At 69.1% G+C, this 13,546-nt stretch overlaps 1 protein-coding gene across 5 annotated transcripts; it reads right to left on the reverse strand.

The window, feature by feature from the left end:
• On the reverse strand, window positions 1-12,525 carry VASP (vasodilator stimulated phosphoprotein). 5 transcript variants are annotated; one of them, XM_075915098.1, is made up of 13 exons: window positions 12,412-12,525; window positions 5,943-6,114; window positions 5,212-5,380; window positions 4,691-4,754; window positions 4,153-4,190; window positions 3,572-3,807; window positions 3,229-3,356; window positions 2,785-2,845; window positions 2,512-2,563; window positions 2,069-2,114; window positions 1,511-1,586; window positions 955-1,012; window positions 1-805 (listed from the first exon to the last, which is right to left on the reverse strand). In XM_075915098.1, exons 1-13 carry the CDS (start codon window positions 12,429-12,431, stop codon window positions 768-770), a joined length of 1,158 nt encoding a protein of 385 aa, XP_075771213.1. In that variant the 5' UTR covers window positions 12,432-12,525; the 3' UTR covers window positions 1-767. The 5 variants fall into 5 exon arrangements, with proteins under 5 accessions (XP_075771213.1, XP_075771212.1, XP_075771211.1 ...); XM_075915097.1 differs by lacking the exon at window positions 12,412-12,525 and adding an exon at window positions 10,965-11,120 and having other exon boundaries at window positions 2,512-2,560; XM_075915096.1 differs by lacking the exon at window positions 12,412-12,525 and adding an exon at window positions 10,965-11,119 and having other exon boundaries at window positions 3,229-3,353.
• Window positions 12,526-13,546: the final 1,021 nt, after the last annotated feature.

Raw genomic sequence — 13,546 nt, forward strand, 5'->3', positions numbered from 1 at the left:
TAACTTACAAAAAGTTTTATTCCAGAACGGGGGGGCCGGGGCCAGGCAGGGGCCAGGGGCCCGGGGCCCGGCGGGGAGGGGTCTCATCCTGCTCCTGGGCACGCAGGCCTCAGACAGGAGTAAAAAAACCAACCCAAAAAAATAAAGTGAACCTTATACAGCCGCATAGAAAAGAGCGGAGAACCTGCCCCTCCCCCACGGGGGGCACAGAATCGACCCCTCCCCCCAGCACAGTTCCTGGCAGGGGGTCCCCCCCCCCGGACAAGATAAAAAAAAACTTGCCCCCCCGCGGTGTAAAAAAATATAAAACAAGCTGAACCTGTTGGGGGGGCAGAAAGCTGTGAGGGGGGGTAAGAGCTGGGGGGGCCCCGGGCCTCGAACCCAGGGCTGGTCAGGGCGTTGCAGGGAATCTCTGGCTCAGGCCATCATGGTGCACCCCCCATGAAGGGTTGCGGGGGGGGGGGGGGGAGGAATGACAGCCACTGCCCCCCCCTCCCCGGAACCCCTCCAGCCCTGGCCTCCTTGGCTCCTGCCAGGGGTAAGGCACAGCCTTGGGGCTCCCAGGACTGCCCCAGGAGCTTGGGGGGGGGGGGGTTGCCAGGAATTGGAGCCACCCCCTGGAATTGCACAGTGGGGCTCGTGCCCCAATAATCACCGGCCGGGGTGGGGGGGGGCGTGGGGGAGGGGCTTCAAGTGAGGGGGAGGGGCGCGTGTCAAAGAACAGAAACCGGCAGGCGGCGGGGGGCGGCTCGGCGGCGCGGGGGGGCCTAGGGGGAGCCCCGCTTCTGCAGTTCCAGCACGAACGCTGCAGGGAGAGAAGGGGAGAGAGTGAGTGGGGGGGGGGGGGCGGAGGCCAAATCGGGGAGCTTGGCCAAAGGCCACGGTGGTTGTGGGGTGGAGCAGGTGGGGGGCTCGGCGCTCATGGGGTCCCCAGCCCCCCCTCAGGACACTCACCCTCAATGATTTCTTCCTTCAGCTTCCGCAGCTCCCGCCGCACCTCCTCCAGCAGCTCCTGTGGGGAGGGGGGGCAGCGTTGAGGGGTGCAGCCCAGCCCAGCCCTGCCCCCCATGTCCCTGCCCATCCCCCAGCAACCCCTGGGGGCCCTTTCCCCCATACTCCCATCCATGCACATCCCCTCCCTCCTCCCTGCACAACTCTGCCCCTCCCCGGCACCCCCATCCCATTGCAAGCCCCACTACCCCCCCACAGCCCTGCCACCTCTCCTGGCACCCCCTAGGAAGCCCCATCTTCAGCACCCTGCCCCCCTCAAAGCCCCACCTCCCCCCGCGCAGCCACTTCCCCATCCCACTCCCCCAGCAGCCCCCCAAACCCACAGCCCCTCCCTCTCTTGCAGCCCGTGCAACCCCCCCCCCCAGCAATGGCCCAATCCAGAACCCCAGCTCTCTGCTCAGGGGCCCTGCCTCAGTCACCAAGCAGAGCGCGTCGGGGCTGGCGCCCGAATGCCGTTCCGCCAGGGCGGGGCCCCCCGGCTCCCCCCCCACCCTGGTACCTGTTTGAGCCGCTCCAGGTCGGACTCCTCAGCTCCGGCCGGGGGCTCTGTGCTGCTTGGGGCAGCTGATTTCATTCTGGGGGGGGGAGGGGGGAAGCTCCATGAGGCTCCATGACACTCTCTGGCATCCCCCCATCACCCCCGCAGCTTTAGGGTAATGCGGCACCATCCTTAGGTTCCAGAGTCAACAGGCAGCCCTCTTGTGGGAGGGGCACTGGGTCGGGTGCAGGGGGGGGGCAGGAGAAGAGAGAACACAGGAGGTGGAGAGGCGAAACTCCTGGGTTCTTTCCCCTGCACTCATTGGTCAGTCCCGCCCCAGCCGGGTGCCTCAGTTTCCCCTGGTGCAATGCAGGGATACACTTGGCAGGCCTAAGCGTGTCAGGGCACAACCCAGCAAGGACACGTTCGGGGGGGACTGGGGGAATCCTGCTGCTCTCATTATGCCAACGCAGAGGGGTGAGGGAGTGTGTGTGGGGGGGGGGGGACGTTGGGTGAGAGCCAGCCCTCCTACCTCCAGCTGACCCTCCCTGCCCCATGGCCGGGCCCAGCCGCACCTACCTAGGCAGCGTGGAGCTGTTCTTCTCCCAGGGCCTCCGCACCGAGTCTGCCAAGAGAGGGGAGGGCAGAAAAGGTGCTTTCAATGGGGGGGGCTCAGTCCCCCCCAGCAGTGTTCAATTGGGGACCCCCCCATCCATGCGCAGGGCCCCACACCCGAGCCCGTGCCAGCCAGCCTGCCCCCCTGCAGATCCACCCAGCTCCCAGCATGCCCCACTCCACCCCCAGGCCTGTGGGATCAGGAGGTCTCAGGGTGGAGGCCAGTGATCCCTGAAAGCTGGGCGCCAGGGCGGCCACCCAAGAGACTGAAATGCTGCCCAGGCAATTAGCAGAGCCCCCGCCGCCGCCAGCGTGTGGTGCGCACCCACACATGCCTCGGTGCACAGAATAAAATTTATTCCACCGGTGGATGGAAACATTCGAGGAGGCTGTGCCCCCCCACTCACCGCTCTGCTGGCTTGGGGTCCTAGTACCTGAGGGTTCGGCGGCATCTTGCTGCTGGGGGCAGAACATGGGGGAGGGGGGAGTTAGCAGGTACTGGGGCCACCCCCCCCCCTTTTTCCTGCCAACCATGATGTGTGGCCAGCTCGGTCCTGAGCTGCTAGGCGGATCCCGCACTCCACAGCGACCCCCCCAGCCCAGCCAGGGCTCAGTCCACCTGCCCCCCCCCCCCAAGAATTCCTCCCACCCTGGGGCGGAGGAAACGGGGGGACACTCACACTGCCACCGTTGTCGTCTTTCTTTGGCCCAGGCTTCTCGCCTGGCAGTGTGGCTTTCCGCCTGCGGGGGGGAGAATGGGATTAGCACTCACCTAGCCCCCACCCCCCGCAAGAGCCACCCGACCCCCCCCACAACAGAGCAGGGCTCCCCCCTCCCCTGTTCCTCCCCATGCCCCACCCCCAGTCCCGCAGGCATCGAGCCCCCCAAGACCCCAGACCCTAAGGCAGGCCACCCCCCAGAACAGAACCCACCCCCCAGAACAGAACCCACCCCCCAGAACAGAACCCCCTGCCTCCCAAAGCACAGAGCCCCCCCCCCCATCTACCTCCAGCGGAGCCCCCCATTTACCCCCAGTGGAGCCCCCCCAGCACAAAGCTCCCCCTCCCCCATCTACCCCCAGCGGAGCCCCCCCCATCTACCTCCAGCAGAGCCCTCCCCCTCACCGTCTGGCCAGCATGGCGCTCATCTCCTCCATCAGGCCTCCACCTCCGCCCCCGCCGCTGCGGCCGGCCTCGCTCTTTGGGGCCGACCCGGGGCTGCCCCCCGCCGGCCCGGCACCATCCTCCTGCTGCTGGGGGGCAGGGAGCAGAGCTATTACCAAGCCTGGTACCGTGACCCCCCCCCCACACACACACAGACACCGGGTCTGACGCCTGCTCGGTGTCTGGAGACCGCCCCCCCAACCCGCAGGGCAGGAGCACAGCGCCCCCTGGGGGCTGCCCAGAGCCACCCGAGCCCGACCTCCCCACCCCACCCCGCCTCCCCCCACCCCGCCCCCACACCCACCTTGACGGTTTTCCTGAGTTTTGCACTGGCGATGGCTGCTGCCAGGCCGGTGGCCCCCTCTCCCCCCGCCCCAGGGGCCTGCGCAGCAGGCAGAGGGGGGGCGGGAGGCGGCCCCCCGGCCGCAGGGGGCGGCCCCCCGGCCGCAGGGGGAAGGCCAGACGGCGGCGGCGGCCCTGGAGGGGGCGGTGGTCCCGGGGGCGGTGGGGGGCCTCCCCCCGAAGTGGTCGCCGGTGCGCCTGTCACAAAACCAAGGGCAGGTTAAGAGGAGGAATGCCGGGGGGAAGGGGGGGGGGCTGAGCAGGTACCACGGGGACCCTCTTAGCCAGGCAAGACCCTCTGGGGACAGGGGGCCCGTGCAGCCCTGCCCCCCGAGCAGAGGGGCCCTGCGAGGGCTCCCCCATCCCCCCCAGCCGGCAGGACTAATCCCCCTGCGTCAACTGTTTAAATCCCTCCATCCCTCCAATCTCCCCCCACCCCCGTGCTCCGTCCCGCCAGGCAGGCCCCCTCCCCCCACGGCTGGCGGGAAGGGGGAGAGGGCAGGGCACGGACCAGCCCCCCGCCACCCCACCCACGGTACCCACCTGCGCTGGCCACCCGGCGCTCCGGCTCCGGCTCCGGCCTGGGAGACAAACAGGAGTGAGCACGGGGCGTGGGGGGGAGAACCCGAAGCCAACACCCAGGCACCCCCCCTTCCCCCCGGCACCCCTCCCCCATCACTCACGTGAGCGGCGAGGCCTGGGGGGGCGCCGGGGCCAGGATCCCCGACACGGCGAACCCACACATGCTGGCCTGCCGCGCGCCCGCCAGCCACAAGCCGATTAGGGGCTGAGCCGGCAGCGCCCGCCCTAGCCGCTCGGGGAGGTGACGCCGTTAATCCCCCGGGGACGGACACCCAAGGGCCCGGGATGGGGTGGGGGAGGGGCAGGAGCGCGGTACCTCCCCCCTCCGAGCACACGCCAGGGCCATGTGTGTGGGGGGGGGAGGAGCTTCCCAAGTGCCAGAAACCCCCCCTGAAAACAGCCCCCGAACCCCCCAGCCCACCCGGGCTCTGGGGCAGAGGGACCTGCATGTGGGCACAGAGCCCCAGTTAGGAAAGGGGGGCAGGGGAGGGACACGTACCTTTTCTGTTGCTCCATCTCATCCGGGGAGGGCCCGTTTGGGGGGGGCGCAGGTGGAGCCAAGCCTTCATCAGGACACACAATGGGGGGGGGGGGGGGGAGAGTCAGCAACAGGTTCCAGCCCCCAACCCTCCACCAGAGACTGGGTCCAATGGGGCTTCCCCACTGGCCCCCCCAAACTTGGGCCCTGTGCTGGGGCCACACACCAGTGTCTGCCGCCGGAGCTCCCCAGGCTTGTGCCCAGCCCCCCAGCTCCCCCACTTCCTGCCCCAATTCTACCCCTAGCCCAAGCTCCCCAGCCCATGCCCCCCACCCCGGCTCACCCCCCCAGCCCCAGCTCACCCGCCTCCTACCCCAGTCCCCCCCCCGGCTTACCCCCCAGCCCATGTCCAGCACTCCACATCTAGTTCGTCCCCCCACATCTAGCTCGTCCCCCCACATCTAGCCCTCCCTGCTCACCCATTTCCTGCCCCAGCCTATGGCCCCTCCCTCCCCACCCCATGCCCGCCCCCCCCAGCTCACCCGCCTCCAGCCTCTCCAGGGCGAGCAGCATCCCGCTGGCGAACTGCGCGGCCTCCTCGCGGCTGCTGAAGTTGAGCCCCCAGACCTGGCGGGCGTCCCGCCACTGGTGGAAGTTGGCCGTGGCCTGGTTGTACTTCAGCCCCTTCACTATGGCACAGTTCATCACCACCTGGGGGGGGGGGGAGCCGGGTCTGCAGGGGGCCCACGGGATCCCTGCCTCCTCAGGGCCGCACCAAGGCCACACGAGGGGGGGGGACCACCTAGAGCAGCCCCCACCCCACAGAACCGGCCCAACCGCTCCAGGGGCACGGGAGGGGGCAGCACCGCCCGGGGGTGGGGGTACCAAGCCCTGCTCGGGGGCAGGAGGGGCTAGGGCCAGTCCTCAGCCCTGCGGGGGTTCCGGGGCGGAGTCCAAACCCACAGCCCGGCTCCTGCAATGGGGCCCAGCCCCACATGTCCTGGGGGGGACGGGGAGCAGGACAGGCCCCCAGTTGCAGGCAGGGACACCTAGGGGAAGGGGGAGAGCCAGCCCCCATGCACAGCTCTGCCTCACCCGGGAAGGGGTCCAGCCCCATTGGCCAGGGTCCCCACAAGGGTTGGGCCTCACCCCCTCTAACAGTCTCCCCTGGGGAGCAGACTGGGCCCGTCAGGCCTGGCTGCTCCCAGGTCCGGCCCCCCCGACTGTGTGGTCCGAGGTCCCCCCCCCAGCCCCCGTGGGCCCAGGCCCCCACCTGCTGGTCCGGCTGCATCTTGCGGCCCACCACGCGGAAGGTGTTGCCGCCGGCGCTGTGGTAGATCTGCACCCAGCTGGCGGCCTGGGGTCCGCTCCCCGCCGCCACCCACTTCTTGCTGGCATCTTCGTAGAGCATCACCGTGGCGCGAGCCGCGCAGACCACCGACTCACTGCGGAGGGGTTGATGGGGGGGAGAAGCTCCTGCAGGCTCCTCCCCACACGTCTGCCCCCATGAACCATCACCCCCCCCCTCACGCCCAGGCGGCCTTTCCCCTCACGTACCAGGGGAGTCCCCCATGCACCCCAGACCCTTATGGAGTCTCCACACCCCAGGGGCAGTGATCAACCCCCTTGGACAGGGGAAACTGAGGCACAAAGGGGGACAGGAATGGCGGAGACAGGCACAGAACCCAAGAGTCCTAACTCTGAGCCTCTCCCCACATTAACCCCTAATCCCCCTCAGAATCCAGCTCTGCCCCCCCCTCCCACCCACAGCTACCTCCAGCTCAGACTCACTCGCAGGAACATCAGAGTATGACGGGGGAGCCAGCTGGGCGCTTGGGGGGGCTATAAAATAGCCCCTTGCCCCCCGCCCCAACACACACACACGACTGGTCCCACTGGCAGCCTAGGGCCCCTTCACCGAGGCTGGCCCCCCAGGGGATGCATGGTTGGAGGGCTGCCCCTAGACCTCGCTGCCTGCTGGGTCCTGGGGGCGCGGCAGGGGCAGTGGTGAGCTCGCAAAGAGAACAGGGCTACACCCCCCGCCCTGCACACACACACGGCCTGGGGGGCCAGAGTAACTAGGCCCAGAGAGGCTGGCCCTGGGGTCCCACCCCTCCAGCCAAGAGCTGCCCCTGCCCACCGCCTGTAGCCGGTCTGCTCTGCCCGGGCTCCTGCCCCCCACCGGTCCAGCCCTGCCAGGCATCCCGCGAGGGTCGCAGGCCCCCAGCCATGTGGGGCACTGGCCGTCCCTCCCCCTCCCCCCACACTGAGGGGTTTCCTCCGCAGGAAGATTACGCCCGGCACAAGCCGCCGCACAGGAACCGAGTCACGGCAGGCTGGCCGCCTGCCCACGGGACCTGCTGCCAGGGGCACCAACCCCCAGGGATAGGGTGGCAGCGGGCGCTCGTACCCACCAGCCTGCCTGGGGCTTGCCCCCCTAGCTCCAGCCCGGCCCACCCCCACGGGGCCCCTCTGAGCCAGGCACGTCCCATCACGCCCCTGGGATCCTGGCCCGTCTCCAGCACAGGAGTCCTGGGGGCCCGACAGCCCGGGCGTGGGGGGGGGGGCAGACACACACGTCACCCGCTCCTGGCCCCTCCCCAGCACCCACGGGTGAAGCGGAAGCAGCCGCCCCACCCACAATCCAAATAGGGTGGGGCAGCCCCCGGCTTGGCCCAGCTGCTGTGGGGGAGGGGCAGCTGCTGCCTCCTCTGCCAGCCCCACCCCCTCTCTCCCTGCCCCGCCCCCCATCGATATCCTGATACGGGGAGCGGGGCAGCTCCCCACCCCCCTGAGAACTGCTGGAACCCCCGGGCTCCCCCACAGCTCCCCCCTCCCGACACACAGTCCTGAACCCCCACAACCCAGGTTCCCCCAAAAAGGCTGCCCACCAACCCCCCCGGCCCACAGTTCTACCCCCTCCATACTTCCCCTCCTCCCCCTCCCCCCCCCCCCCCCGATTGGCCAGCAAGGCCCTGACCACAAGCCACTTCCCAGGAGCCGGGGCCCTTTCTCAACGTCCCCAGGGCAAGGGAGGGGGAGGAGAGGGCAGGCTGGGCTCCTGGGTCTCCCCTCCAGGTTGTGAGACCTTGGGCTAGTCCCTGTCCCCCCTGCCTCAGTTTCCCCCCATGTCCATCGGAGAACTCCAGCTTCCGCTGCTGGGGGGGGGTAGGTAGGTTCTGGTGGGGGTTCCCAGCTGTCCTGGGAGCAGATTCCTGCCAGCTGCAGGGACCTGGCCCAACCAACTGTGTCCCCTTCCCTGCCTGCCTGACCCCCCTTCCCCCCCAGGGTTCCCTGACATGCTTCCGCCAGACTCAGCCTGGGGTTCTGACCCTCCCCACCCACCAAACCCCCAGCCCAGGAGGGCAGCCCCTCCCCCAGAACCATGGAAAGGGCTGGGCTCCCCAGCCAGAAGGGGTGGGGCACCAGCCTGGGAGGCAGCACCTGGGGGGGCGGACTCTGGAGCAGGAAGGGGGGGGGGAAGCAGCTGCCTGTAACCATATAAGGGCAGGTTTGAAGGACAGAGCCTGTTTGTCTCCAGGGGAGGAGGGGGGTTAAACAGGACACAATCCAGAGCTGCTCCCCTCTCCCTGTTTGGGGGATCAGGAACCCAGCCACCCCCAAAACACACCCGGGGAAGGGCTGAGCCCCGACCCACCCTCCTCCACCTGGGGAGACATGGGTGTGGAGGGGGGCTGGGCCGAGGCACCAAAGCTGGGCCTGGACACCCCTCCCCCCATGGAGGGAGAGGCAGCTGCCTCTGGGGAGGAGCAGGGCCAGTTGCAGGAGTCAGGCCAGGACAACCTGCCCTGCTCCGGGGCTGGCCCCTCCCACCCCGGCTCCCCTCAACTTCACCCCGCAGCACCTGCTACCCCAGTCCTGGTGGGGGCTGGGGGGGGGGGGCAGACGGGAGTCTCTGCAGCTAGGGAGGGGGAATCCAGGGGGCCTTGATCTTGTACCATCCCGAGTCCAGGGCTTCCCCCTCCCCCATGCGTCTGTTCCCCCCCCCCCTTCCCTGGGTGGGACCCTGAGTCACTTCCTGCCAAGCCCTGTCCTGCGGGTATGAGGGGGGGGGTTCCACAGCCTACCGCCCCTCCCCTGGCTCCCCCGCTTTCTGGGCACCCTGGGGACAACCCCCAGCAGGGCTGGGTGTGTTCATGACCCCCCCCACACACCTTCATTCCCCCTTGGGGTACCCCAGGAGACCCTCCTGGCCCAGGCCAGACAGCACCTAAGGGGTTCGTGCACCTGACTGCAGCCAACCCCCAGCGCCCAAGCCCCAGGTGTGTGTGGGGGGGCTGGGTGTCTCCACCCTCCCCCCACTTCCAGCAGGCTCTGGTCCCAGCACCCTGGGGTGGGGGGATCCCAGAATGCAATGGGGGTGGAGGGGTCAGGCCCTTCAGCAGGACCCCAGGGTATGAGGTGGGGGGAGAGGCAGGGCTCACCCCGCTTCTGCTGTAGCCCAGGGGCCTGCCAAGAGCCCCCCCCTCCGAACAACACCTCCCCCCCTACAGAACGGGAAGGGGAAGCCGGAGCCTGCCTGTGGCCACTTCCTGCTCTTTAGCAACCCGCAGACGCTGTGGCTCCAGCACCCACAAGCCCGCCCCACACGTCTGCCCCACAGATTCACACCCTCCAAGGAACAGCACCAAAGACAGAGCCCAACCCCCCCCCCCCCCCCAGCCACTCCAGCAGCTCTGGAATGTTTAGTGCCAACAGCTGAGCCCAGCCCAGGCAGGCCAGACCCCACCGGACCCCCCCCCCCCCCAGAGACACAGACAGCTGGGGGTTATGCAGCACCCAGCCCACAGAATGGGGGAACTTTCCTGGGACCCACCCCCAGGCGCAGCTGTGAGCAATGGGGGGTGGGGGGCTGCTCCCACAGGCAGGCATAGGGCCACCCTAAGGGAGGCAGGGGGGCCTGATGCACACACCTCGCCCTGCAGCCAGCCCGGGGTCCATGGGGGGCAGCACCCGGAACCAGCATCACTTGACTCCGGGTTTGGGCAGGGATCCGGGTCCGGGGGAGAAACTGGAGCCAGGATGCCTGAGTTCTGGCCGAGTTCTGCCAGGGGAGGTCAAGGCTGACCCCCACAGTGGGTTGTGACATCACAGACAAGCTAGCCCCCTGCCCCATAGGATCCAGCTCGGACACCCCCCCCCCCCCAAGAGCAGCCCCCTGCCCCACAGGATCCAGCTCGGACACCCCCCCCCCCAAGAGCAGCCCCCTGCCCCACAGGATCCAGCTCGGACACCCCCCCCCCAAGAGCAGCCCCCTGCCCCATAGGATCCAGCTCGGACACCCCCCCCCCCCCCAAGAGCAGCCCCCTGCCCCACAGGATCCAGCTCGGACACCCCCCCCCCCAAGAGCAGCCCCCTGCCCCACAGGATCCAGCTCGGACACCCCCCCCCCCAAGAGCAGCCCCCTGCCCCACAGGATCCAGCTCGGACACCCCCCCCCCCCAAGAGCAGCCCCCTGCCCCACAGGATCCAGCTCGGACACCCCCCCCCCAAGAGCAGCCCCCTGCCCTACACGATCCAGCTCGGACACCCCCCCCAGACCAGCCCCCTACCCCACACGATCCAGCTCGGACACCCCCCCCCCCCCAGACCAGCCCCATAGGATCCAGCTCGGACACCACCCCCGAGACCAGCCCCCTGCCCCATTGGATCCAACTCGGACACCAGCCCCCTGCCCCATTGGATCCAACTCGGACACCAGCCCCCTGCCCCATAGGATCCAACTCGGACACCAGCCCCCCAGACTAGCCCCCTGCCCCATAGGATCCAACTCGGACACCAGCCCCCCAGACTAGCCCCCTGCCCCATAGGATCCAGCTCGGACCCCTCCCCTCCGAGACCAAGAGCGGCTCTCGGGGAGGCGGAACCAGCCCAAGCGATCCTGGGGCCGCCAGTGCTCCGCCCGCCCGAGACAAGCACAACCCCCGCCCCCCAGCCCGGACGCTGGGTTCCTTACCGGGCCAAGCTCTGGGCGGAGGGCCACGGGGATGGGCGCCGGGGGCCACGGTGGGGGCTCAAGGCGCCCCCCGGGGCGGGAGACGGGCCGGGGGGAGGCACCAGAGTGACTCCCAGGGATACCCCTCCTCGCGATTCGGGGGGCGCCGGTCCCTAGTGCCCCCAGGCCGCCGCCCCCCGGGCTCCCCGCGGACAAAGCGCCCGGGGCGCAGGACGCGCGGCCGGTTCCTCACCCCATGGTGCCGGCTCCGGGCGCTCACTCCCGGCCGCAGCGGAGGCGGGGGCCCGGGCCCATGGGCTGCCTGCGGCTCCCGCCTACCTGGGCCCCTGGCTGCCCCGGCTCTGTGGGCGCATGGTCCCGGTCCCGGTCCCCGGCTCCGGCTACTGCGGGCTCCCACCCCTGCTGCGCTCCGGCGCGGCTCCACAATGCACCGCTCGGCCCGCCCCCAGCCGCCGCCCTCCTCCGAGGGGAAGGGCGGAGGGGTGAGCAAGGGGGCAGGTCGCCTGGGGTCTCCGCCCCGGGGACAGCGCTGGGGGAGGGGCTGGGTTCTCCGCCCCGTTGAGAGCGCTGGGGGGGGGGGCGGGGAGGGGCTGGGTTCTCCGCCCCGTTGAGAGCGCTGGGGGGGGTGGTTCTCTGCCCTGCTAGGGGGCGGGCTGGGTTCTCTGCCCCGCTGACAGCGCTGGGGGGGTGGGGGTTCTCTGCCCTGCTAGGGGGCGGGGAGGGGCTGGGTTCTCTGCCCCGCTGACAGCGCTGGGGGGGGGGGGGTTCTCTGCCCCGCTGACAGCGCTGTGGGGGGGGTTCTCTGCCCCGCTAGGGGGCGGGGAGGGGCTGGGTTCTCTGCCCTGCTGACAGCGCTGTGGGGGGGGGTTCTCTGCCCCGCTAGGGGGCGGGGAGGGGCTGGGTTCTCTGCCCCGCTGACAGCGCTGTGGGGGGGGAGGGTTCTCTGCCCCGCTGACAGCGCTGTGGGGGGGGGGTTCTCTGCCCCGCTGGGGGGCGGGGAGGGGCTGGGTTCTCTGCCCCGCTGACAGCGCTGGGGGGGGGGGGTTCTCTGCCCCGCTAGGGGGCGGGGAGGGGCTGGGTTCTCTGCCCCGCTGACAGCGCTGGGGGGGGGGGTTCTCTGCCCCGCTGGGGGGCGGGGAGGGGCTGGGTTCTCTGCCCCGCTGACAGCGCTGTGGGGGGGGGGTTCTCTGCCCCACTAGGGGGCGGGGAGGGGCTGGGTTCTCTGCCCCGCTGACAGCGCTGTGGGGGGGGGGGGTTCTCTGCCCCGCTAGGGGGCGGGGAGGGGCTGGGTTCTCTGCCCCGCTGACAGCGCTGGGGGGGGGGGGTTCTCTGCCCCGCTAGGGGGCGGGGAGGGGCTGGGTTCTCTGCCCTGCTGACAGCGCTGGGGGGGGGGTTCTCTGCCCCGCTGGGGGGCAGGGAGGGGCTGGGTTCTCCGCCCTGCTGAGAGCGTGTGAGCTGGATTCTCTGCCTACTTTGAACTCAAGCCTGGCCACTCTGGGTCAGGCCAGTAGTCCCCCAGCCCAGCGGCCTAGCTCTGACCACACCTGGCGCCGGTTCGCTAGGACAGAGCAATTATCCAGCCATCCATTCCCTGGCCCAGTGGCAGGGGGAGGCGGAGGCCAGAGTCACCCAGAGCATAGGTGACTCTTGGGGCCCATCCGCCCCTCCTTTGATGAACCCAGTTACGCTTCTGGGCTTCCTGGCCTCCCCTGGCGAGGAGTTCCACAGGTTAACTGCAGGGGGAAGTGCTCCCATGTAAACCTACTGCCTGTTGACTTCATCCATTCTTGTGTGAGGTCAAGGGATACATCCCACGGCCTTATCCCCCTCCCCAAACACGAGCATATAGTCCTGCAACCACACCCCCTACCCAGCATCTATCTCTCCTCCAAGCCCGGCCAGGGCCTGGCTTGTCTGTGATGTCACAGCTCGCTGGGGGCGTGGCCATGACCTCCCCTGGCAGGGCTGTGATGTCACAGTGAGTCCCTGGCCACGTGGGGGCCCCAGCCCCACAACCCCAGGGCTCCTGCCTGCACCCCACAGTGCTCCACCCCCAAGCCACTTTATTTGTGCCTGGCTTGCACCTCTCAGCTCCAGCTGTGCTCAGCCAGCCCTCTGGTACCACCTCGGATTGTACCTGCCCCACGCCCCACCTGGCACTGCCAAGCCTGTGTTCCCCTATGGCCAACTGTGTCCAGCCTGCGCCCCCCCAGTTCTGATTGTACCTGGCCTGCATCCGCCCACCCAGCTCTGGGTGCCACGCCAGCCCCTCCACCATTGCGTCCATCTCAGCAGAGCTGGGTGCGCGCGCACATGCACAGCAGATGGGCACATGCACCCAGCGGGGAGATGTGCATACACACACACACAGAGCGGGGGATGTGCACACACACGCACAGCAGATGTGCACACACACACAGAGCAGGGGGATGTGCACACACACATACAGCGGGGGGATGTGCACACACACATACAGCAGGGGGATGCGCGCGCACACACACAACAGGACATGTGCGTGCACCCACACACAGACAGAGCGGGGGGATGTGCACACACACGCACAGCAGATGTGCACACACACACAGAGCAGGGGGATGTGTGCACACACACAGTGGGGGGATGTGCACACACACACATACAGCGGGGGCATGCGTGCGCGCACACACAGCTGGGCATGTGCGGGCACACACACACAGAGCGGGGGATGTGCACGTACACACACACACAGCAGGAAATGTGCACACAGAGCGGGGGATGTGCACGCACACACAGAACAGGAAATGTCCACGCGCGCACACACAGCAGGGGGGGATGTGCACACATGCACAGCAGGAGATGTGCACACACACACACACACATACAGCAGGGGGATGTGCATGTGCGCACACACACAGCAGGAT

This window comes from Pelodiscus sinensis, unplaced genomic scaffold (assembly GCF_049634645.1).
Source record: "Pelodiscus sinensis isolate JC-2024 unplaced genomic scaffold, ASM4963464v1 ctg34, whole genome shotgun sequence".
NCBI lineage: Eukaryota > Metazoa > Chordata > Testudines > Trionychidae > Pelodiscus > Pelodiscus sinensis.